Genomic DNA, 26,482 nt, shown 5'->3' with positions numbered 1-26,482 from the left:
TGCTTTTTCTGTTCTTTGTATGCATCTATGTTATTTTTAATGTTTTATATCTAGATAAGAAATAAGTCAATAACAAGAGATAGTCTACTCAAAACATGTTGGCTGTGTCTTCACAGAATACTAAAATATGCACAAGTATTTAATATTCTCTTTGTCCCTGTGTCCATCCTTAGTCTACCTCATTAAGAACACAGGTTCCTATTGGCTTTCTGAAGTCATCTGCTGATTATCTGCTGTCATGATCAACCAGAGTTGCCAGGATCAGTTCATCTTATTGGGTTTTTCAGATAGACCCAGGCTGGAACAGATCCTCTTCGTATTTGTCCTCATCTTCTACCTAGTGACCTTAGTTGGCAACATCATCATTATTCTGGTCTCCCTCCTGGATCCTTGTCTCCGCACACCCATGTACTTCTTCCTCACTAATTTGTCCTTCCTTGATCTCTGCTTTACCACCAGTTCCATCCCACAGCTGCTTTTCAACTTAGGCAGTCAGAACAAAACCATCAGTTACATAGGCTGTGCCATCCAACTCTTCATGTTCCTGGGGCTGGGTGGCACAGAATGTGTTCTCTTGGCAGTCATGGCATATGACCGTTTCACTGCGATCTGCAAGCCCCTTCATTATTCAATCATTATGCACTCTCAGCTCTGCTGGAAATTGGTGTCTGTGGCTTGGGGGGGTCGGACTTCTCAACTCCCTGGTTATGTCTCCTGTGACTATGAAGCTGCTGCGATGTGGGAGATGCCGGGTGAAGCATTTCCTGTGTGAGATGCCAGCTCTGATCAAAATTGCTTGTGTGGACACAGTAGCCGTGGAGAGCACTGTTTTCATCTTGTCAGTGATAATTGTTCTGGTGCCACTGTCTCTCATTCTCATCTCTTACAGCTACATTGCCCTAGCAGTACTGAGAATCAAGTCAGCCTCAGGAAGAAGGAAGGCTTTCAACACCTGTGGGTCCCACCTCACTGTAGTCTCCTTATTTTATGGGAATATTATCTACATGTATATGCAACCAGGAAATACTTCTTCTCAGGACCAAGGGAAATTCCTTACTCTCTTCTACAACTTGGTGACCCCCATGTTAAACCCTGTCATCTACACACTGAGAAACAAGGATGTAAAGGGTGCGTTGAAGAGGCTTATGTCTAAAACATAACGTCAAGTGACATTTCCTAAGGTTGATTCTCTCACTTCTTCAATAACAGGAAATAATTCTTAAAGTGGTGATTTAACATTTATTTAAATATATCTACCATCAGGAATGGATCTTTGGACTATGTATTATAAAGTCTCAAATAAGATGCTGATAATGTTATATTATAGTTTAAATTTCATTCATATGATTCTTGGGTCTTACATACTAAATCCATTCTTGTTCCTTTCCAGTTAACCATAACAAAATCCAACAGTACTATGGGTAAATTAACAGGAATTAGGCCTTGCTGGTAGTTCATGCAATTGTCATTTTTAATCATGAAATGTTAAAATGGAATGTAAAAACATTTTTGTTTTTGATATCTATAAACTGATGTAAAAGATAAATTGTTTGTGGGTCTAGACATGATTTATAATATAATTTTTAGTTGAATTCTGCTTCACTGATCTACTACATATAAATTATCTGAAGACATTTTTTTTAATTCAAAACCCAGAAGTTCTAAGTTTTAGTAAGTTGGAAATATGTATGTTACAAAGCTCCTCATGTAATTCTAATATGGACATATTTTTAAAAAAGAAAAAGATAAATGATCTATTTAAAAATTTTTCATTTGACAGACTAGAGAACATCATAAAATGGACTATAAATTGTAGACAATAATTTAACATGTGTGTCTAAACATTTTAGGATGAGAATAAATCCTCCCACTTTATAAATATCAGCTTTACTTAAAGGATTATTAAAAGTGATGATCAGGCCAGGCACTGGTAGCTCACACCTCTAATCCAAGCTACTCAGGACCCTGGAATCTGCAGATGGTGGCTCAAAGCCAACCCAGGCAGGAAAAATCTGTGATATTCATCCCCAATTAGTCAACAAAAAACTGAAAGTGGAGTTGTGGTTCAAGTGATAGTATGCTAGCATTGAGCACAAAAGTTCAAGGTTAGCACTCAGGCCCTGACTTCAAGCCCCAGAAATGGCACGCGCGCACGCACACACACACACACACACACACACACACACACACACACTTGCAGTGACAATCATAAGAGCAAATATAAAAGATATATATCTATGAATAATTCTTCTAAGACTAATGAATATGCTTACTTTTAAATTGATTTTATAATATAAGGAAAGTCTCTTTATGTGGCAGCACTAAGTACTTATTTATCAGATTTGCACATGCATATTGGTTCTGTAAAGCAAGCAAAATCAATGAGCTAATTAGACAACTAACCCCAAAATACATAAATTGTAAGTTCTGATCTACAGTCTCCACTAGGACACAAATAGAAAGGGGGATCAACAGCTCATTTGCTTACGTTGTCAGCTGACCAAATGCTTTTTACAGTTTCATTGTGCTGAATTAAGCAAATTGTCCAAAAGAGAACCTTACTCTCTTAGTTTAGATTTCTCATTCCTTGAGAAAAGAATGCCATGTGTACCTACTAACTATAGAGGTACATTAATTTATCTTGTGTTGAATATATAGCAACACATTATATGTTGACCAAGTAAGTGAAATTAAACAATTCAGAGAAGAGCTCTAGCTTTCAACAGTTGAAAATTGTTTTTTCAGTCATGGGGCTTGAACCCGAGGCCTCAACTCTATCCCTGAGCTGTGGTGGAGTTTTGTTTTGTGTTTTAGGTTGTGTGTGTGTGTGTGTGTGTGTGTGTTTTCCTTAAGGTTGGCTCTCTACCACTTTGAGCCACAGTTCCACTTCTGTGGGGGTTTTTGTTGTTTTTTGTTTTGTTTTGTTTTGTTTGGCAGTTGTGCTTAAATTCAGGGGCTATCCACTGTCCCTGAGCTCTTTTGCTCAGGGCTAGTGCTCTACCACTTTGAGCTACAAATCCATTTTCAGTTCTTGAGTAATTAGTTGGAGGTGAGAGTCTCACTGGGAGTTTTCAACCAGGTTGGCTTTGTTGCTTAAAGCTAGCATTCTACCACTTGAGTCACAACTCCACTTCTGGCTTTTTGGATGTTTAACTGAAAATAAGAGACTCAAGGGCTTTTCTGCCTGGGCTTTGAACTGCCATCCTCAGATCACAGCTGCTGAGTAGGTAGGATTGCAGGCAATAACTATCAGCTCTTAACAGCCTTCTGTTTTTCTCATGGTTAATTAAAGATAAAAGTCTCATGGACTTCCCTGGATGGGCTAGCTTTAAACTACAATTTTCAGATCTCAGCCTTCTGAGTAGCTAGGATTACAGATGTAGGCCACTGTACCGAGCAACAACAAATAATTTAGGTGAAATAAATAGACTAAAAGTTTTATTTATGCAATATGTAAATGTAACTCTAGGAAGCACTTATCAATCACTTGGTTTTGAGAGATATACCAGAATGATATCATAAACAAGAATCAACCCCAAACTCTTTTTCACTAATTCATTGTGACATTTCTATTTATTTATGTATGTATTTGTCAGCTGTGGGTCTTGAACTCTGGACCTGAGTGCTGTCCCTGAGCTCTTTAGCTCAAGGCTAAGATTCTTTTCTGGTGGGTAACTGGATATTAGAGTCTCATGGGGACTTTCCTGCCCAGGGTGGCTTTGAACTACGATCCTCAGATCTCAGCCTTCTCAGTGGCTAGTATTATAGGCATAAGCCACTGGCACCCGGCTCATTTCTCTTTATTAATACTTCTTTTTTCCTTGAAGTGTCTTTTTAATGATACCTTGAGTTTACATGACTTACATTAATTATTGTTTAGTCACAAAAGTGACGACTTTACAAAGATAGAAAAAAGGTTGATGTCAGCTCTGCTTGGAAAAGGAGATGCTTATATATAATGTAGAAAAACACATTAACTGAACTATAAAGACTAAAAGGGAATTCACTAATAAAACCACTCAAAGCAAAAGGAGTATTATAGGGAAAAATTGAATTATAAAACTAAAGAAATCAAGACACCACCATAATTATGTCTTTCATCTAGGATAGTAGTGAGCCCCCAAAGAGATTTAAACAGGAAGGAAATAGTTAGTTTTACATAGTAAAAAGATTCCTCAACCTAAAGGTCTACCAATGAATACTTGGATAAAGAAAATATACATGATATACAATGGAATAGTCTTTTGCAATCTTGTCATCTGGAACAACATGGATGGAATTGCAGAATAATTATGCTAAGAGGAATAAGCAAGGCTCAACAAGACAAACATTGCATGATCTCAGTTAAATGTGGAAGGTAAAAAATGCTATTTTCATGGTAGTAGAAAATAAAGCAATGGTTACCAGAGACTAGGTAAAGGGAAAAGGAGATAAGAAAAAATTAGTCAATGGTTGCAAAGTTAAAGTTGGGAGGAATAAGTTTTTATGCTTAATTACACAGTAGGATGGCCATAGTTAATAATACATTAAAATAGCTACAGGAATAAATTTCAAATGGTCTCACCATTTGAATGTTTGAGGTGAAGAATAAATGAATTATCCTGTGTAATCATTGCATAATATATACCTGCATAGAAGGACCACATTGTACCCCATATATACATATGATTATTGTCAATTAAAAATAAAATTAGGGGTCTGGGAAGGTGGCTCAGTGATAGAGTGCTTGTCTTTTTTTTTTGTTTTTTGTTTTTTTTTTTTGTTTGTTTTTTGTTTGTTTTTTTTTTGGATGTGGTTGTGGGGCCTGAACTCTGGGCCTGGACGCTGTCCCTCAGCTCTTCAGCTCAAGGCTAGCGCTCTACCACTTGAGCCACAGCACCACTTTCGGCTTTTTTCTTTTTGCTTATGTGGTGCTGAGGAATCAAACCCAGGGCCTCAGGCATGCAAGGCAAGCGCTCTACCACTGAGCCACTTTCCCAGTCCTAGAGTGCTTGTCTTTCAGGCATGAGGCCCTAGGTTCGATTCCTTAGCACCACATAAGCAGAAAAAGCTGGAAGTGGTGCTGTGGCTCAAGTGGTAGAGCGTTAGCCTTGAGCTGAAGAGCTGAGAGACAGCACCCAGACTCAGAGTTCAGGCCCCATGACCGACAAAAAAAATTAGAACAAACATTGCTAACATTAGCTTTTATGGTTTTACCTCCTAAGTCAATATATACTTGTGCAGGATTCTAAAAATTTGGATATAGTGGCAAAATAAACATTAATTATGGTGAATTAAGAGAAAACAATTCAGAAGTACTTTATTTTATTCTCTCCATATACTGATATTTAAGTGTACTTCCTCTGAAAGTGCACAGTAACTTTAGAGGTAAAATAATGAACACAGGGCCTTTGCCATGCTAAGCATATACTCTGTTAATTAGCTATGCCTTCAACCCCCTATTTATAGTTTTCTGAGATAAAGGCTAGAAACAATGAATAGTAATTGAATCAATAGTACCATTAAAAAACTTAATTTTAGTGGTATATAATCGCATAAAGATAAACCACTATAGGAACTAAAGCAGACATTCATGCCTAATAATAGCTGTCTGTCTTTAAGTAAAAGAAATGATATTTCTAAAAGTAAAGATAAAGAATTTAAAGATTGGCCTAAAAATGAAATCAACACTAATAGGTGTATGAAGTAGAGACAATAGGCTCAAGCCACATCAATTGGACAGGAAAAGATCGATTATCTGTTGATACCACTCTCCAGAGCCTTCCTCTTGGGTTGCTCTCCAGAGGCAGTCAAACTCAGTATACCTCAACTGAGGCTAATGAGTTACTCGGCACAGGACACTCTTGGGGCTACTAAAAGTAAACACTTCTTCAAACACCTCAGTCCCTAAAGCATGTTCCTTGATTTTTGTAGTTTATAAAAATATTCACCCAATACAGCAATAGCCCTTTCATTTATGGGAAGATTCCATGGAATTTAGATTCCAACTTTGGTTTAGTTACAGGTTCAGTTGTCTATCCTAATTTATATCCCTTTTTATCTACTGGAACACTATAAAAATGAGTGGGAAATCTTCCTGGAAAACTTCATGCTAACTAGTTCTAAAGGCACTGGCTTGACTTGAACAGCCTGAATGGATAGCTATTTCCATTTCCCTTGTCTTCAGTGATTATTCATTTTGAATAATATCGTAAGGGTGGCAATATTTAAGCATACTTTCATTATACAGGATTTGTATTTATCCTAAGGATTCTATCCTATCTACCTCATTCTATAACCAACCCAAAGTGCAGTTCTTCAACCAGATATAACACTTGGGAACTTGGGACCATAATTGGGGAACAGTATTTATATGAGGTTTATTTGCTTGATAGTAACTGTCCTTTCAGGATACAATCCTCTAGTTTCATTGACCCAGAAAACTTTTTCAAAGACCATCTCGCTTCTTCAAGAAAGTAGATGAATGCCAATAATTTTTGTTACTCTTATATGGAAAATGTTATGTTGTTGGTCCAATTCAATTGTTCCCTAGGCCAGGTAACATTGTTCTTTCAACCTCTGATTCCTTTATTCAGAAAAAGATGGTACTTTTAGGAGAACTGATGTCTGCACATGAGTTTACTACTAGGGTAAGTCTTCAAATAGAAGAGGAACCTAAACCCACATTAGACAAATCCTCTTGCATTACAGTAGTGAATATACATATATATATATATATATATATATACACATATATATATGTCAAAATTTAGGTAATAGATCTTATAAGTGTGCACTCTGTATTTGTGATTTAGATCTTTACTATGGCACAAAGATGCATGCATAAGAAAATTCTTATGTGAATATTCCTGCCAAGTTTGAATCCCTATTACTACAAGACTTCCACTATCCATCCACATTTTTAGACTGTGCATGCATATTTAGAAATCAAAAGGTAGCTTTACCAGTAATAGTATTAACAATTATACATGAGAAGAATTCATTCTAGTTATGAACTTAGAATAGGATGGAACTAACACTGTCATCTTAGGCTTACCACTATTCAACAAGAATTTATTACAATGGATCACTACAACTTGGCAAGTATGATTACAGTATTTTTATAGGTTGAATCCCACTCAAAGTAGATAGTTTGAAATACTAAGCAACAGTACTTGTCAATGTCACTTTACTTGGAAATAGGGACTTTTCATAGATAATCAAGTTAAAATAAGGTTAAAAAATCAGTTTGGATAGTCCTTAATATAATGTGAATGTTATCTTTTTAAGTAGAAGAGCTGACATACAAAGGCAGTACTTGTCAATGTCACTTTACTTGGAAATAGGGACTTTTCATAGATAATCAAGTTAAAATAAGGTTAAAAAATCAGTTTGGATAGTCCTTAATATAATGTGAATGTTATCTTTTTAAGTAGAAGAGCTGACATACAAAGGAAGAGAGCCACTGAACTGTGGAGATAGAGATTAAAATGTTGCAGGTGCAAGCAAGCCAGGTAATGCCAGAAAACTACCCAAACACTAGAAGATGGAGGCAAGGACTCTCCTCTACAGGTGTCAGAGGCAACATAGGCCTGCTCTTACTTTAATTTGGGATATTGAGCTTCTAAAACTGTGAGACAATAATTTCTTCTAAATCCTTTTAATTCCTCTAATTGTTGTGGGAAGTGCTGGGGAGCTAACATAACCATATAGACATTTATGTTAAACTCTTATGCTAGGTTAATTCTACTTTTGTAAATATAATGAATTAAACATATCTTATCAGAGTTTTTGCTTTTCTTGGTGCAGATTACATTCTGTGTATCACTGAGAACAAAATCCTTTAAAAGCATGTCCTTAGACTAAGTTAACAAGATATTTAAATGATCTCAAGGAAATAAGAGACTCTGCACTTAAACATTGTAAGAAACTTCAACTGGGCACCATGATGAAGCATATTTTTAGTAAGTCCTAAGGCACAAACATAGAGAAAATCATCAAAGGTAAGTATGAACAACATTTGATTTTTTAAAAAGTGCTAGCTGTTAAGGGTCTTTTTCTAACACTGGATATCTCAGAACAAGGCCTGATAATCTGAAACAGAAATTTTAAGCTATATTTTTGCTGAAGAATGTGCTCAAACTGAAGAGGACATTCAGGATAGGACATTAGATGTTAGAACATAAACCTATCCACTTTTTAGAAAGAGTTGAAGAGCTTTGTCTGATTTTATTAACTTTTATTTTGAAGGAAAAATAGGAAGCAGGAGTAAGATGCAGACATTAGAATCTCAAAACTTACTAATAAGAAACTTAGAAAATAAAGCATTTTAACTCCCAATTAATTGCATTTTAGGAGTTATTTCAAGTTTGGCCTGGCAATTTGTGCCATCAAAACAACCACTGAAAAGACAGGAGCAGAAGAGATTACAAGTACCAAGAATCCAACTGGAAAGACACAACAGACTGAAAGGAAAGTATCTTCTTGATTGGTCACGAATTTTGCTTCTAGAAAATAATGTTTAGAAAAGGTTAAGAGACTCTATAAGAGTCCATACAATACAACTTCAAAAAACAAATTAATGTTTGAATGTGCATCACTGCTTATTATTTGAATGTATGAGCAACTTGAATATCTTGACTGCATATGAGCAAATTCAAATTAAAGTACACTTTTCCGAGTCTTTTCCAAGACTGTCTTTCAGGCAGTCAAAATTTCCCTTATATAAGAAATAATGCAACTATTTAGTAACTGTTGCTCAATATTTTCTTTAGCATTTGGGGAAGTGGCTCATGTGATAGCATGACTACCTAGCAAGGTCTAGGCCCTAAGTTTAAACCTCAGTACCGTTAAAAAAAACATTTAAGATTTTTATTTGTTCTCTGGATATCTATAAATTTCTAAACTTCCTAAATTTGTTATACAATACCTATGACAGTGTTTTCATTTATCCAGCAAATGTTTTTTGTGTCTATGCCACACTCCTTTCTAGGCTATGATGGTAAGAGCAAATCTGTGGTTGCAGATGTAGCTCTGTGGTAGAGCATATGCATAGTATGCATAGGAATGGGGTTTGATGCCCAACTCCTCCAAAAAAGTAAAAATAGTATGACTTTTCCTCTGGGATTATTTACTGTTAAACTTGTATATAAAGCACATGAGTGGCTGGGAATGTGGCTTAGTGGTAGAGTGCTTTCCTAGCATGCATGAAGCCCTGGGTTCCACTCCTCAATACCACATAAACAGAAAAAGCCAGAAGTGGCACTGTGGCTCACATGGGAGAGGGCTAGCCTTGAGAAAAAGAAGCTCAGGGACAGTGCCCATGCCCTGAGTTCAAGCACAGGACTAGGAAAAGAGACAGACAGACAGACAGACAGACAGAGACAGAGAGAAAGGAAGATTCCAGTCCCAATAACTTTGATAGGAAAAAAATGATTGTTTTTGTGAGGTTGAATTTTAAGAAATACAGAGTAAAAGGTCAAGAACATAGATTATTTCATGTACATTGAAGAAATTTAAAATAATTATAAAGTGAAAGAAAATGAAAGATTAAATATTGTTCTCTGAAAATATTGTTTGCTGAAAATGTTAGCAATGATGATCACTTAGGACTGGACCTCTTTAAATGTGAAGTTTGAATTTAGAGAATTCTAAAATCATTTTCAGTACCTTTCCAATCAATCAGATGGCTCCAGGCTCCAGTACCCAAAGATTTATTGGTTTATGCATTAAAATGTATTATTCTCTGTCAAATAAACTTGACAAATGGTGAATTTTTTATTCTAGGCATCTTTAGAATTCTTTTTTCTCTGCACAAAACAGGAGTAGGAAAGGCAGTCTGAAATATTTTATTGATGGAAAATCAAAATAGAGAGATTGGGGATGTAGCAAATGTGTAAACTTATCCAGGGAATTCACACTTAACTTCTGGAGAAATCTTTAGAATGCATGCAATCATAAAAAGTCAATGTCCTTAACATTGATGAATTAATTGTGTTTTAAGTGGAGTCCATATAAATCCTGTCTCTGCCATTTATTAGGCAAGTCACCATAGGAAAATAAATGACCATCCCTCTTGGTGCCCTATGTAGTCAACAAACGTAATGGGAATGTAAATTTTGTGGGGAAAAGTCAAAAGTGCTTATGGCATCAAAGATATGCCATACATAATTGTTTATCATTCACATCCCTTGCCACCAAAAAAAGTGACCATACGCTGTGGCTCAAGTGATAGGGTGCTACCTTGAGCTGAGGAGCTGAGGGACAGCACCCAGGCCCAGAGTTCATCCCCATGACTGACCAAAAAAAATCTTGCATGCAAATGTCCATTATGTCTATTATGCATAATAGACAGAAGTAGATGCTTAATGTCCCTCAACTGATGAATGAGTGGTAAAGAAAATGTTCTAAAATTGACTGTGGTAATGATCACACAACTCTGAATATACTCATACAGAGCAATAAAGAATATTCTCAACAAAAAAAAGTGGCCATAAAAAAAAACCCTCAATTGTCCAGTCAAGCTCCTTTTACCTAGGCTAGAGGAAAAAAGCTGGCCCAAGCCTGCAAGATACAAGTTAAGAAGTCTCTTGATTCCCACAGGTAGAATGCCATGGAAAGAACTAATGACAGCACCTTCTCAGGATTTATTCTCCTGGGCTTCTCCAACAGGCCTCAGCTAGAAACTGCACTCTTTCTCGTCATCCTGATCATCTACTTTTTTAGCTTTCTAGGCAACGGTACCATTATATTTTTGTCAATTGTGGATTCTCGCCTCCATACCCCTATGTATTTCTTCCTCTCCAATCTCTCTTTTATGGATCTTTGTTTAACTACTTGTACTGTCCCTCAGACACTGGTCAACTTCAAAGGAAAGGACAAGACCATCACTTATGGTGGTTGTGTAACCCAACTGTTCATTGCCTTGGGACTTGGGGGAGTGGAATGTGTCCTCTTGTCTGTGATGGCTTATGACCGCTATGCAGCTGTCTGCCGCCCACTCCATTACATGGTGATCATACATCCCCAGCTTTGCTTGCAGCTGGTTATAACTGCTTGGCTTACAGGGTTTGGTAATTCTGTGGTACAGACAGCATTGACCATGACTCTTCCCCTCTGTGGTAAAAACCAACTGGACCATTTCTTCTGTGAAGTTCCAGTGATGCTGAAACTAGCCTGCACCGACACTTCCATCAATGAAGCTGAACTCTTTGCTGTCAGTGTTTTCTTCTTGGTAGTGCCCCTCTCACTCATCTTAGTGTCTTATGGGCACATTACTCATGCGGTCCTAAAGATAAAGTCAGCCCAAGGAAGACGAAAGGCTTTTGGAACCTGTGGTTCTCATCTGTTGGTAGTGATCATTTTCTTTGGCACCCTCATCTCCATGTACCTCCAGCCTCCCTCCAGTTATTCACAGGACCTGAACAAAAGTATTGCACTCTTCTATACTCTAGTGACACCTCTGCTGAACCCCTTGATTTACACACTGAGGAACAAGGAAGTCAAGGGTGCACTAAGGAGAATAGTGGGGAGAACCACAGATTCAAGAGAGAGTTAATACACAGACTCAAAGCAATGTGCAGTAGAAGACATCTGGGCAGCTAAAAGCTAATTTTAACTTCATAAGTCTTCTTAAAGCTTCTATTATGTGCCAGGCACTTTTCTAGATACTTGATTAGATAAATGGATAGACGATAGATACAGAGATAGATAGACAGATAATCAGAGATTAAAACAAAAATTCTTGTCCTCATGGAGCTAAATCTTCATATGAAGGGAATATAAGTAAACTAAACAAAGAATAATTTTGACATATCATGTATTAGAATTTATGTGGGAATAAATGAATTATAAGTACCCATAACATCAGGGATTATTCTCAAAAGTGTAATTCACTGGGCAGTTCTTGAGGCAAAATAGATTGGTAATTTTCAAATGAAAGTTTTACTGAATATTTAAAATTCCATGAATTAACTACAATTGACTGTAAAAGATGTTTAGGATGTATATTTCTATATATAAGAATATATTCAACAAAGGTCTAAAAGTTAATAAAAACCTGAAAATATTTTCATTAGCCAGTGATTTCAAGGTGTTTAAATATTTGATGATATAGATATAGTAACAGGTATTGAAGCAGATTTATAAAATAAGGTTAAAAAGAATTATCTGGTAAACTCCATGAGTTTATTAAAATATGTTCTTGAACATTTCTTATTTGGGCAATGGCAAGTTTGAGGATTTGTTGATATTCTTATGTTAAGAAATGCTAGAATTATAGATTTTTGTGCACTAATTGTTGAACTTCCTGATGATCTTCTCTGTTCATATTGAATAATTTTGAGTGACTTCTGATTGTTTTGAAGATATGAGTCTCTTATTGGCAATTTATTGGCCTCTTATTTATTTCTATATCAACCAGTTTCATTGGTAACGATATCAGTCTTGGAACACAGAAGTTTCAAAAAAAATAGTTCCCATGGAAAGTACCTTACAAAATACCCCATGGATACATGAAACCTCAGTTAGTACTAAACCCTATGTATAAGCATGACATGATAAGGTTTTATTTGGAATTAAAAATACAGCCTCAGCTGGGCACTGACAGCTCACACCTGTAATCCTAATAGGCTAAGATCTGAGGATAGTGGTTCGAAGCTAGCCCAGACAGGAAAGTCCAATAAACTACTCAGAAATGGCATGAAATGGTGCTGTGGCTCAAGCGGTAGAGAGCTAGCCTTGACCAAAAGGAGGTCAGGGACAGCTCCCAGGCCAGAATTCAAGCCCAAGGACCATAATACACACACACACACACACACACACACAGAGACAGAGACAGAGGCAGAGAGAGAGAGAACCTCAAGAATTTTATTTTCATAGCAAATAGATTCAAGATGACAAGGGGCATTGTCTGTTATTAATAGGACTTTAACTTCCAACCCTTTCTCTTCCTTTTCTTTAACCTCTCAGCTGTAGTATTGGTAGAAACATTCTATAAGCAAGATCTTGCTTATGTAGCAGATCCAACTAGGTAATTTTTAATCATTTTTTGAAATTTTAGCAGAGGTTTATTTTAGGGTAACAGAATCAAGTATGGAAAAGTGTGGGAGGGAATTTCCTACTCTCCTCTTTTAGTCCAAATTTATCCTTGAATCTATACAACCATCCCTCACTTGCAATAAAGAAATGGCTTGGTGTCACACATTTTAGGGGATTCCCCACCAAAATCCTCACCTAGGAGCTTTCAGGAACTTCACATTGTTATAAATAGAATTGTCTTTTCTGTTTGTATCTTGTATTCATAACATATTTTCCTTCTTTAAGCTCTTATCATGCACTGTATCTGTAACTCTGGTGATTAGAGATAACATAGTCAAATCAGCACCAATCTCACTGTCTTCTCCCCAATTTCACAGATAGAATATTCATCCTTATTGTATATTTCAGTATATTTAATTAAGTCTTGAACTACTTTTTTTTCAGTTATAAAAACCATATGTGGTTTTTCTACCATAAATGCTTCATGCTTTGGGTCCATTGGTAAGTAAAAATAGTTATTTGAACACAAGCACTGCAATATAGTGACAATGATCCAATCACTAATAGGGCTGCTCAGTGACTAATGGATGGAAGCATATACTATATGCATATGTTGGACAAAGTGATTTGTGTGTGAGGCAGGAAAACACAGGACAGTGAGCAATGTCATTGTTACTGAGAGGAGCATCAGGTTTAAAACTTGTAGATTGTTTATTCCAGGAATTTCCCATTTAATATTTTCAGACAATGGTAATGAAAACTGCAAAAAGTGAAACTGTAAATACCCACCTAGGCACGTTTTCCTTTTCAGAAAAATAAGCCTTTCTTGGGCTGGCAAGGTGGCTCAGTGGTAGAATGCTTGACTTGCATGCATGAGGCCCTTGGCTCAATTCCTCAGCACCACATAAAGCAGAAAAAGCCAGAAGTGGTGCTGTGGCTCTAGTGGTAGAGTACTAGCCTGGAGCTGAAAGAACTGAGGGACAGCGCCCAGACCCACAGTTCAGGCTCCAAAGGAAGGAAGGAAGAAAGGAAGGAAGGAAGGAAGGAAGGAGAGAGAAAGAGAGAAAGACAGAAAGAAAGAAAGAAAGAAAGAAAGAAAGAAAGAAAGAAAGAAAGAAAGAAAGAAAGAAAGAAAGAAAGAAAGAAAGAAAGAAAGACAAAGAAAGAGAGAAAGAAAGAAAGAAAGAAAGAAAGGAAGAAAGAAAGAAAGAAAGAAAGAAAGAAAGAAAGAAAGAAAGAAAGAAAGAAAGAAAGAAAGGAAGAAAGAAAGAAAGAAAGAAAGAAAAGAAAAATAAGCTTTTCTTGCATCTTATGGACTTGGTTTATTTCATTCAAAGTAGTCTTATGTGGCTTCTACTTATAGGGAAGATGCGCCAGATTATAGCAAACCAATATTCCCACTATAAGGACTTGAAAACCTGAGCTAAATCCTATTTTTAAAAGACATAGCCGATGGCTCACACCTGTAATCCTAGCTACTCAGGAGACTGAGATCTGAGGATAATGGTTCAAAGCTAGCCTGAGCAGGAAAGTCCATGAGATTCTTATCTCCAATAAACCACCAGAAAATCAGAAGTGGCTTTGGCTCAGGTTGTAGATCTCTTGCCTTGAACTAAAGAGCTCAGGGACAGTACCCAGGCCCAGAGTTCAAGCCCCATGACTGATAAAAAAAAAAGACATAAAGCCATGTATTTGAGAAGTGTTATGCAGATGAAAATAAGAAATAGGAGGGGGGGGAAGAAATAGGAGAGAATGCTTATGAACTGATCGTAAGTGCCATGTTTTCTCTCTTAAGGAGAATATGTCACACTTGAGTGAGCTTGGCTCAGAGACACGTGGCTTGGCACTATAGTCTTTGGCGCTTACATTGGAAGCAAGGCCTTCAAATAAGGCTGTATAACTTTACAAGATGAGTCATCCTCTCAATGCCATGACTGACAGCTTTATACATGCCAGAAAATCACTTAAAAATAAAGACAATTATTTAAAAAGAGATCTCACTCATTTATGTCATGCTCCTGTATTCATTCTTTCCTGAATTCATGTTTTTGCTACTGTTTGATACAAAATTGTTTTAATAAAAAATCTCTGTACCATTACTAAATGGAAATGTCCCAACAACATCCGATCTACAAATATAGACTCTGCTTATGATCCAGGACCTGAAATAAGGCCCTACATTTCTTTCTCTGTACACCTATTGTGACAATAAAAAGGGTAATTTGTCTCTTGGAATATTTTAATGGTGCAGGGTTCTATTAATTTCAGCTACTTCTACCATCCTGGGAAAGCTGGGATTTTTTCAAAGCAGCTTACCTGAATAAACTGTGATACAACATTTATGTGTGCATATTCTGTATTTACTTCGAAAACATTGGAATTATATAACTTATAAGCTGGTAATTTCCCATTACTGATATTCTTCTTCAGCAAAGAGTTAAAAGATTGATCTAGACAAAATTATCCACATACTTTATGTTCTGTGTGCGCACATACATAAAAGTTTCAAAACAGGGTGCGGGTGGCTCATGCCTGTAATCCTAGCTACTCAGTAGGCTGAGATCTGAGGATCATGGATCAAAGCCAACTCAGGCAAAAGACTGCAAGATTCTTATCTCCAATTAACCACCAGAAGTGGAGCTGTGTTATAGCACTGGACTTGAGCAAAAATATGCCCAGGGACAGTGCCTAGGTCCTTAGTTCAAGCCCCGGGACTAGCACACACACACAAAAGGAAAAAAAAAAAATTAAACCATATTAGAATTTTCCAGAACAAATATAACCCAAAATAGACCATGGAAGTATTTGAAGAAGAGTATTATCTATTCCATGTAAGAATGTTATCTTAACCTCAGTGCTTCCACTGAAGATAACATATAAAATCAGCAAGTCTTGGCCAAAAGTCTATGATCTCACCTCCTTTCCCACAAAATGGGTACTTTGATCTCAGACAACACTAACAGGTCAGATATTTGTAAGTTCAATAATGGTATTATTAAGAGTGCTTCAGAAAGGGAACTGCCATTTACAGAATTGGTCATTCCTACTTAGAATGATTTCTTTCTTAGAAATCTTTTCCTAATTCAAATTGGAAACAGTTGTTACTGGTGTCACAGGTATATATGTTTTATATTTGGGATCTTCTTGGGGAGCAGAGAATGAGAAAAGCCTATGAACAATCTTCAGATTTTTTAGTTCCTTAACTATCCCTAGAGAAGTGTCTGTATCCCTATAGTAGGCTAATGCAGATGGGAAATCCACCAGGAGAATAAGGCAATTATTGTGAGAGTTCAGGGAGCTTGTCAAGATCGGGGTCCCTAGGGGTTCTACAGGGCTACAAAGAAGCTATACATTTTAATGCTTTGGTCACTCTTTATTCTCACTGCACAGGGTTATATAACCTGCTTCAGAATCAACCCTTTTCTCAATCTTAAACATTCTGGGGAAAGGGAAAATTTATCCCAAGGTTTATATTTCCCATTACCTCTGACTTAGAAGACTTAGAAGCTAAATTTTCTGCCCAGGAAGTCCTGCTATGAGCCCCTGGTAAGTACAATGGGAAAAGAACAGGTTAGAAGAAACAAGAAGCCTGTCTTAGAAAAGACAAGTTCATTGCTTAATATATATAGTAGGTGCCTCATAGCCAACAATGGAATTTGTTATTTAAACAGTGAATGCCAACTATCTCAAGGGATGAATTCCATGATACAGCATCTGCTTAGTGAAAAGTGTGCTAGATTCCAAATCAAATAATCTTATATCCGACGATAGGAGTGGGACTCAACGATATTGCCTAGCCTGCATGAGCCACTGGTTCAGTCTCCAGCATCACAATAAAAAGAAAAACAGAAATCTTATTTCAGACCAGGATTATGCCAAAACTCAGTATCTACATAACAAGAAAAACATATGGTACACGTTATGAAAATGCTGTAAAGATTAAGAAAGTGGAAAAATATTTATGTAGTCTGGCATAGAGTACTTGAAAGTAGCAACTTTCCCTTTTATATTTTTCCTCACTTGGTGAAAAAATTATGATTTTGTAACATAGTTATAGAGTTTACTAGCTTGGGTTCATGTGCTTCTCTTGTTTTACTACATTTCCAACAGTAAAAATATTTTGACCCATTGTGGGAGAAGGAAGGGATAGTAGGAGAAAAACACAGGCAGGAGTAACAATGCTGGACAAGAAATGTACTCATTACCTTACTCATGTAACTGTAACCCCCTGTACAACATCTTTACAATAAACTAATATTAAAAAATTTTGACCCAAAAAAATGAGGTAAAGTATCTTCAATCTACTTTATCACCAATATCATCAGTTAAGTGTAAATTAAAAGGTCAATAAACATTCATAATTCTGAATAAATCTATTTCCAGGAGTCTATATTATAGCTTCTTTATTGGTCCTAAAAAGTATTAAAAATATTTTTTCTCCTTCTATAATTTTTTCCTACAATAATCCCTTTATTCATTACTATAAATTGTTTCAGTAATCATATAAGATCTTTAACAGAATCATTCAAAAGTGTAGAGTGGTTAGTAACAAGTATAGTTGAAAATAAAAGGAAATATATCAGAAAAAAATCATGCTAGTGGGCATGAACTTGCCCCAAATCTATGTTGTAAAAAAAAAAAATTTAAGATAGGCAGGAGGCAGTGGCACATACCTATAATCCTAGCTACTCAAGAGATTGAAATCTAAGGATTGGAAGCCAGCCCAGGCAGGAAAGACCATGAGATTATCTCCAATTAACTATCAAAATATTCAGAAGTGGAACTGTGGCTCAAGTGGTAGAGCACTAATAAAGCTCAGGGAGAGTACCAAGGCCCTCAGTTCAAGTCCCAGGACTGGCACCAAAAAAAAAAGTACAGATCCTATAGAAATCTAAGGTAAGTAGAGTTTCCAGTAAAGGACAGATGTACAGACAACTGATGAGGTAGAAGAATATACGTAAGTATTGGCAGAGGGTACCAGAAAGAAGGTAAGGGGGCCAAGAAAGACTAGTTGGTAAATAGAATTAAGATGAGGGTGAACATACAAAACTAGTAAGGGATTGTTTAACCAAGCAAAAATTTAATTTCACTCTCTGGGTCTTCACGCAGATGCAAGCAATGGAAAAGGAAAACCAGACAAATGTCTCTGAATTTCTCCTCCTGGGCTTCTCAAATTGGCCAGGGCATCAGGCACTACTCTTTGCAGTTTTCTTGTGTCTCTATTTAACAGGATTGTTTGGAAACTTGCTCATCTTGCTGGCCATTGGCTCAACTCCTCACCTTCACACACCCATGTATTTTTTCCTTGCCAATCTGTCCTTGGTAGACCTCTGTCTTCCTTCAGCTACAGTCCCCAAAATGCTTCTGAACATTCAAACCCAGACTCAATCGATCTCCTATTCTGGATGCCTTACTCAGATGTATTTCTGTATGATGTTTGCCAACATGGACAACTTTCTTCTCACAGTGATGGCCTATGACCGTTATGTGGCCATCTGTCATCCTTTGCATTACTTCACCATTATGACACAGCGTCTCTGTGCCTCTCTGGTGGCTGTATCTTGGGTCATTGCCACTTTGAACCCTCTCTTACATACTCTCATGATGGCCTCTCTGCACTTCTGTTCTGACAATATCATCCACCACTTCTTTTGTGATGTCAATTCTCTCCTCCTTCTCTCCTGTTCAGATACCAGCCTTAATCAGCTGATGGTTCTAGCTGTGGTGGGGCTGATTTTTGTAGTTCCTTCAGTGTGTATCCTGGTATCTTACGGTCGAATTGTCTCTGCTGTGATGAAAATACCTTCTGCCCAAGGAAAACTCAAGGCCTTCTCCACCTGTGGATCCCACCTCACCTTGGTTGTTCTTTTCTATGGAGCAATCACAGGAGTCTATATGAGCCCTTCATCCAACCATTCAACTGAAAGAGACTCAGCTGCATCAGTAATTTTCATGATTGTAGCCCCTGTGCTAAATCCCTTCATTTATAGCCTAAGGAACAACGAGCTGAAGGGAGCCTTAAGAAAAACTCTGGGCCAGAGAAAAATCTTTTCCCAATGACTTACCTGGTCTGAAAGGAGTTCAACAAAAGAGAAACCCTAGTGAGATCATTATTTGAATTGTCAATAGCAAAGTAATATAATCACAGCTTATCCGTTCTGGCATTTTTCTGATGTAAATAGATACTCTTCGAGTCCCTGAAAAGCCACAATGAAATATAAGATTATCAATAAAGTGTATCATGAAAACAACTCCCACAGTCCAGATTTACATTCATGTATACCACCAAGAGCACAAAATAGAATGTTTTACATTACTCTCCTCCTCTTAGAGTCAGTAAGTATAGGTAATTATAGTGTTGTGCATGAGAAACAGTAAGGAATAATGTCATTATTTTGTGAACAGTTCAAATAAATGGTAAGTGTAATGTAAGATCAAAAAGAAGATACTGGTGAACATGTCAGTGGTCAAATTGAGCTGTAAGAAAATGACAACACATAAAATGGTTATGTCTTGAACATGGTTGAGACTTTACATGGCACCAATGAGAACACTCAAAATCTTAGAAGACATGTAGGAAAGAAGGAGCATGGTATCTACATTGAAATTTGAATAAATTAATCTACACGTAGTGAAGAATCCATATTAGACATTGGTAAAATAAGGGGTAGATTGTCATTTTCTTTTTTATTATTAATAAGTTTTTTATTGTGAAAATACCATACAGAGGGGTTACAATTACATGAGCAAGGTAATGAGTACATTTCTTATCAAGCATTGTTGTCTCCTCTTTTGTTTTTCCCTTACCATCCCTGCCCTCCCATCTCCATGACTACACCACCACCCCTCCCCCGCTTCCGCCAAAGTTGTAAAATTCGTTTTTTGGACATAGCATCTTGTACATTTCATTGTTGCAATGGGTCCACCTGTATCCCTGTTTAAACAATTTGTTTTTCCCTTCCCCTCCCCAAATTATACCAACATCAAATACAGTGAAAATAGGGGTTATACCGTGGGGGAGGGACATACATAGTCATTTTCATCCTAATGTTTTATACTTACTTATACTATATGCATTTACTATTTCCTGTCTTCATTCTCTTGTGGAAAAGAACAGGATTTAAATTGAAGTCTGTATCTATGTAGATCTTTGTACTCACCTACAAAGAATGCCTAGACTGTTATCCATCATTTAAAAACCTATATAGTTATTGAGTCAGAATAGAATTACCTATAAAAGATTACATCTGCATTGGAAGCCTGTGTCCTTATGACTTGATTTGGAACTTGTGTTTTATTAACTGGGTATATACTGTCCCCTACAGTTCTGAAAATGTGCCTTTTCTAGATATATCATCTATGTCATATTTGCTTACTTGACATAAAATGCTATAAACTGCAAACAAACTCCACTCTTGACTTTTGCGTTTGTTCTCCGTTTTCCTGAAACATTTTTATTCCTAATGGCCCATTCCTTTAGGTCCTTCAACATTTGCTCAAATGCTAAGGAGAAAATAAAGGAAATAGGGAGTTTGGGGTGAGATTGAAATGATGCAACATGAATAGATTGCTCATGGAGGACCTCACAAATGAATTGTGGACACAGTCAAGACAATATTTTTCATTCATCATATTAATGACTATCAAAATATAGCACTGTGTTGACAGTATAGGTAGACAAGAGCATAGCCAATGGCTTTCAAGATTGACGATTTGATACTATCGGAAGTCAAATGTCCTCACTTTACAATCGAGTAATTCTAATATGGACTAATATATCCTTACACATGTGATGTAGGTTGACCGATTTTTGCAATGGTAGCAACATTACTGGGGGTAGTTCTTAAATTGTGGCACATATAGACAACTGAATACTGTGCAGTTGTTCTGTTTTAGCAAGATCCAGGACATCCTTTATGTACAAGATGAGTTGGTAGGAGGGAAAAGAGGCAAAGTGATGAAACGCAGCAGTTTGTGTCGCAGGAACAAAACGAAGATAATACATATTTGTGCAATAAATCTATGGAAGGATCTGTTAAGATGAACAGTTGAATTTGTCAAAACTGGACACGTGGGGTCGTTTCTTTTTAATAAGCTTATGCAAATGCATTACTTGGTTAAATTACTTGTTTTATAATAACAAAAAAAAATCTCGAGACGGGTGGAAGATTTTGTTAAAGGGTCAGTAATTTGGTCCTCCAAGGGGGAGCGCTGCAAGAAGCTGTGGGGCTGCCATCGAGGCTCGGGTTCCTAGAGCGGCCCGGAAGTGCCAGCGAGGCCACGCTAGGCGCCAATTGGTCTCCTTGAGTCGAGCCTTTTGTTCAGGGCTGCTGTGGGGACCTGTGCCTCTCGACGTGTGAGGTGAGTGTTTCTCGGACCCCCCTCCTCCCAAATGGAGCAAAGGAGGGAACAAAGCACAACTGTGGTCAGCAGCTGCATTCCCCACACCCTCCTGTCGTGGGCTGTGTAGGCTCCAGTGCTGACCCCCAGGGCGACAGATCTACAAAAGAGAATGATTTGGGCCGACCCTCCTGAAAAGCCCGGGCGGAAGGGGACCTGTGCATCTCGGCATGGAGAATGCTGAAGAGCCTTTTAACGAAGTGAATAGTAGTTTGTTCAGTGCAGTACTTACTTTGGACAAGCCAGGTACCCTGCAGACCTTTTGTCATTTGATCTGTACCTCCACCCAGTGAGATACATGAAGATCTGCATTCTAGTCTAGAAAAGTAACTTCTACATGCTACAGCAGAACACAGATTCAAATCATGTCCCTGTCCCACTGTTCTTTTTTACAGCCTCGCATGAGACTAGTTTTCTGAGACTCAGTTCTAGTGGCTTGACTTTATTAGTGTGTTTCTTATCATTGCAACAGACTTCGTCCTTTCTGTATGTAACCTTTCTATGCCTTAGGAGTGTCTTTAAGGCCAAGATCCCAAAGGGAGGATTCATCTGAAAAACCCAGAATGGCTGTAGCTGTGGAACCTGAAGGACAAAAAGGACTTTTGAAAGTGAATGCAGAGAACTGTCACTGGGGACAGGACTCGGTGTCACAGAAGTACAGTCCTTATAGGAGGGAACTCTTCCGGCAGCACTTCAGGAAGCTCTGCTATCAAGATGCATCTGGACCCCGGGAAGTTCTTACTCAGCTCAGGGAGCTTTGCAGCCAGTGGCTGAGGCCAGAATGCCACACCAAGGAGCAGATTTTAGACCTGCTGGTGCTGGAACAATTCCTGAGCATTCTGCCTAGGGACCTGCAAGCATGGGTGCAGGTCCACCATCCAGAGTCTGGAGAGGAAGCAGTGACGGTGCTGGAGGATCTGGAAAGAGAGCTTGAGTCGGGAAAGCAGGTGTGATGGGGTGATGGTTGGCTGGGAATGATTAGGGTGTGTGGACCAAAACAAAACAAAAGGCATGTAAAAGAAATAACTGAAGATATTCAATATGTATAACCTTAAGAAAAACAAGGTTTAGGGAGAGATATGACTGTCCATACCAAATAGCTAAAATGTGGCTTTGTGAATACAAGACACACTAGGGAACAGACTGATTCTAGACAGAGTAGCATCAGTAGGAAATTTTAGGAAAGCAAATAGATACCTGAGGAAAATGAAAACTTTCCTAATATGACTATGAATAAATTGGATTACTGCATTACTAATCCAAATAAATTAGATTAGGCATTAAGTATTTGCCTTCCATAAATGTATTCATGAGGATTCAAGTAGATGTCCAAGACATTATACACAGCACCATCCAAAAATTTTAAAATATATATATATATGTACATATATATAGTGCATGTGTGTGCTATATTTGTAAATTTTCTAGTCGTCCAGGATTTTTCTTTTTCTTTTTTTTTTTGGGTCCGGTCGTGGGGCCTGAACTCTGGGCCTGGGCATTGTCCCTCAGCTCTTCAGCTCAAGGCTAGCGCTCTACCACTTGAGCCACAGCGCCACTTCCGGCTTTTTTCTTTTTGCTTATGTGGTGCTGAGGAATCGAACCCACGGCCTCATGCTTGCAAGGCAAGCGCTCTACCACTGAGCTACCTTCTCAGCCCTCGTCCAGGATTTTTCTAATCATTTTATTTAAATGAAATAAATTTTATTTAATCTAAAATATGTAATTATGTAATCAGTACTTAACATGACATATTTTTAATGTTTTCAAAATTTCTTATGTATTTTACACTTAGCTTACTCCAGTTCATACCAGCTACATTTTAAGTAATAATATTTTTCTATAGCTACCATATTGGATAAAAATCTCCCTTTGCTAGGTCAGATGATTTCTCAAGTACTGTCCAAATCCCAAGTCGATGATCCTATACCCCTATAAGATCACTGGGAAAAGGGACCAAAGTCCTGAACTATATAGATTAAGCTTTCTTCTAATCATTGCAATATAAAATTGAATCAAAATCTGTCACCTTTTCTATGCAGGGGCTTCTATGAATCTTTTATCTAAAGTTTTTTCAGTTCCCACAAAATCTGACATACTCAATTATACCACCTGTTTCTCAGATTGCAGACGATTCAGAAAGCAAGGACACGTTCATGGACAAATTGGTTGCCTTGGAAAAGCCATATGAGTCACTGAATAACCAGCCTCATTCAAAGAAGACTCCAGTGAAACATGAATCTGACAGTGGTAAGGAACAGGAGTTTTGTGACCATGTGTTGCTAATAATACAGTACCACAGGTTGCGTATGTTAAGTTTATTTTGGCTTCTAGTTCTGCTGTAGCCAAAGGTCTAGGGGCTGCATCTGTTGATGGCATTCATTCTAGAAGAACAAATCCTTCCTTATTACACAGATTTTATTTTTCCCTCAAAAATTTTCTCAATAATCTATCCTACTGCTCTGTTATCCTCACTTATGATGGTACCAAATTATGATATATGTGTTATGACTTCTCATTATTTTGTAATACTTCTTTTTGATGGTTGTGGGGCTTGAACTCAGGGCCTGGGCACTGTTCCTGAGCTATTTTGCTCAAGACTTGCACTCTACCACTTTGAGCCACAGCAGTGGCTGGCAATTAAAGTGGAGATAAGAATTTCAGGGACTTTATTGCCTGGGCTGGCTTCCAACCACTATTCTCAGATCTTGGCCTCCTGACTAGGATTACAGGTATGAGTCACCGTCACCCAGCTTGTTTTATAATACATTTATACTATTTATATGTTCTTTCTTTTGCTTCACAAATATAGAATGACTTATTTATGTACTGTTTGTTACAGGTAGTAAAACTAGGATTGAGGAAGAAGTATCATCACATGAAGATATGCCCAAAGATATGGAATTCCTTGAGAAGATAAACAACAGACTTACCAAAGCTATTCCTTATTATCCTGAATCCAAAGATTCAATGAAAAATGAGGGGAGATTAGAATGGCAACAGAAGCAAAGAAGACGATATAACTGTGATGAATGTGGAAAAAGTTTCAGTCATAGCTCAGACCTTACTAAACACAGGAGAACTCACACTGGTGAAAAGCCCTATAAATGTGATGAATGTGGAAAAGCTTTCATTCAACGTTCACATCTCATTGGACACCATAGAGTACACACTGGTGTGAAACCCTATAAGTGTAAAGAATGTGGGAAAGAGTTCAGTGGGCGCACAGGTCTTATTCAGCACCAAAGAATCCACACAGGTGAAAAACCCTATGAGTGTGATGAATGTGGGAGGCCCTTCCGTGTAAGTTCAGCTCTTATTAGACATCAGAGAATTCATTTAGCAAATAAATTCTACTGAAAAGGTGCAAGTAGAGACCTTATAAATCTGAGCAAAGCTTCAGCCATCATTAAAAAAACTTTGGCAGCAGAATCTACATGTGTATAACCATATCTAAGATACTTAGAGATAGGCTCTTAGCAATTCACATCACAGGTATGAGGTAATTAGAACCTAGGATGATGGGTATGATAGTGGAAATGAACAATTTCAAAGAACGCTGCTGATTCTGCTGGTCTCTTTTATTCCAATATTTCATCAAGCATTTCAGCAATTTGGAAATTATAACGTTCTATGTTGTTTATATAACAGGCAGTACTTCCTTTTAAAGTGAGTGAGCAAGAGACCACAGACAAGCTGGGGACCTCTACAATTTCCAAAAGCGAAAAACACTTTCTCCGGGGAAAGAACTTCACTATAGTTTATTCCTAAGTATTGCTGTCCATCTTTATTTTTCCCTTTTCTTGTTCTATTGCAAAGGTCCAGAGTCCAGAGTCATCTTATTTTTGCTTTAACGTTTTTTGGTGCCCCTCAAAACTTCACTGGTGACATACTAGAACTCTACTCTAGCTTGCTAGGCAGGTACTCTACTGATTCAGCCAAGTTTCAAACCCTTTTTACCCCTGGGTTTTTGGTTTGTTTTGTTTTGTTTTGCCTTAGTTGGCCTGAGCCACCATTCTATTTATGCATCTCGATGTAGTTGAGATAACTGGTGCATCAATACACTGAGCCTTTCCCACTGAGATGGGTCTTATGAACTTTTCTATCTGAGCTGGCCTGGAATTGTGAACCTCCCAATCTCAAGATTCCCAAGTAGTTAGGAATATATCTATGAGCCACTGCACTGGCTCCAATCTCTTTGGTTTGTTGTTTGTTTGTTTGTTTTCCTCTCCCATATTGTCACTAGTTACCAACCCATTTTAACCCAAGTGGAAGGTAAGAGATATGAAAGAAAAAGAAAAACTAAGCGCACTAAAAATTAATTCAAAATAAGTGTTTTGGTCACAAGGTCCAGAAACATTGAACTAACTTCCTGGGTTGTACTATTGTTTGCTTGTTTTGTTGTGATGATTAGATGGCAAACCCTTTAAAGCAAATTAAGACTAATATCTGATCCCGATGGGTGGACAAAAATGAGGGAGGGGTAGAAATTAGGGAGAGCTAAAAACACTGAAGGTTACTGCCTGCAAGAGCTGATAAAGAAAGTAAGGTGAAGTTTTGAGGGACACCAACATTTTTTTTAAGTGATTGGGAAAGGTTACAGAGAAATAAAATCATAGGACCAAAACAACAATGACACTTCCTGCAACTACTCTGACTCCTGCCATTCCTATATACTCTGAAAAGTTAAAAAATCTTTATACAAGTATATAAAGAATGAACATAAACTTGTTTCCTGGATTTTATGGTCTTAACATTAGGATCCTGCAAGTGTAACTTAACATTAGGATTAGAAGCTTATAAATGTATTTTTGTTTTTAAATAAGCGGTGATGGGCACTGGTAATCCTAACTATAGAGGCTGAGATCTGAGTATCCCAATTTGAAGCCATCTGGAGCAGGGAAGTGTGAAATGTTTATCTTCAATTAACCACTGAAAAGCTGCAAGTGGAGCTGTTGTTCAAGTGGAAGACTGCCAGGCTAGCCTTGAGCAAAAAAAAAAAAAGCTAAGGGACTGTTCCCAGGACCGGCAAAAATAAAAGTGGGAAAGGAAGTTTTCTACGATTGAA

General features: G+C 37.5%; 4 protein-coding genes across 5 annotated transcripts; all 4 read left to right on the top strand.

The window, feature by feature from the left end:
- The first annotated feature begins 238 nt into the window (after positions 1-238).
- Positions 239-1,160, top strand: LOC122111231 (olfactory receptor 2W3-like). The gene is given in 2 exon segments (XM_042683957.1): positions 239-679; positions 681-1,160. Coding segments are annotated over 2 exon segments (921 nt in total).
- A 7,519-nt stretch (positions 1,161-8,679) lies between these two features.
- Positions 8,680-24,781, top strand: LOC122111076 (zinc finger and SCAN domain-containing protein 16-like). 2 transcript variants are annotated; one of them, XM_042683784.1, is made up of 4 exons: positions 8,680-8,686; positions 21,956-22,364; positions 23,538-23,664; positions 24,257-24,781. In XM_042683784.1, the coding sequence occupies exons 2-4, from the start codon at positions 21,981-21,983 to the stop codon at positions 24,772-24,774; spliced, it is 1,029 nt and encodes a 342-aa protein (XP_042539718.1). In that variant the 5' UTR covers positions 8,680-8,686; positions 21,956-21,980; the 3' UTR covers positions 24,775-24,781. The 2 variants fall into 2 exon arrangements, with proteins under 2 accessions (XP_042539718.1, XP_042539717.1); XM_042683783.1 differs by lacking the exon at positions 8,680-8,686 and adding an exon at positions 21,306-21,378 and having other exon boundaries at positions 21,928-22,364.
- On the top strand, positions 10,592-11,536 carry LOC122111077 (putative olfactory receptor 2B8). The gene has a single exon (XM_042683785.1). The coding sequence runs from the start codon at positions 10,592-10,594 to the stop codon at positions 11,534-11,536; it is 945 nt and encodes a 314-aa protein (XP_042539719.1).
- On the top strand, positions 18,109-19,077 carry LOC122111079 (olfactory receptor 1F12). The gene has a single exon (XM_042683788.1). It carries the CDS (start codon positions 18,127-18,129, stop codon positions 19,075-19,077), a length of 951 nt encoding a protein of 316 aa, XP_042539722.1. The 5' UTR covers positions 18,109-18,126.
- Positions 24,782-26,482: the final 1,701 nt, after the last annotated feature.

Source organism: Dipodomys spectabilis, unplaced genomic scaffold (genome assembly GCF_019054845.1).
Source record: "Dipodomys spectabilis isolate Male_0828 unplaced genomic scaffold, ASM1905484v1 ptg000085l, whole genome shotgun sequence".
Lineage (NCBI taxonomy): Eukaryota > Metazoa > Chordata > Mammalia > Rodentia > Heteromyidae > Dipodomys > Dipodomys spectabilis.
The sequence above is the reverse complement of the archived record's forward strand: the minus strand, read 5'-3'. Positions and strand labels throughout refer to the sequence as shown.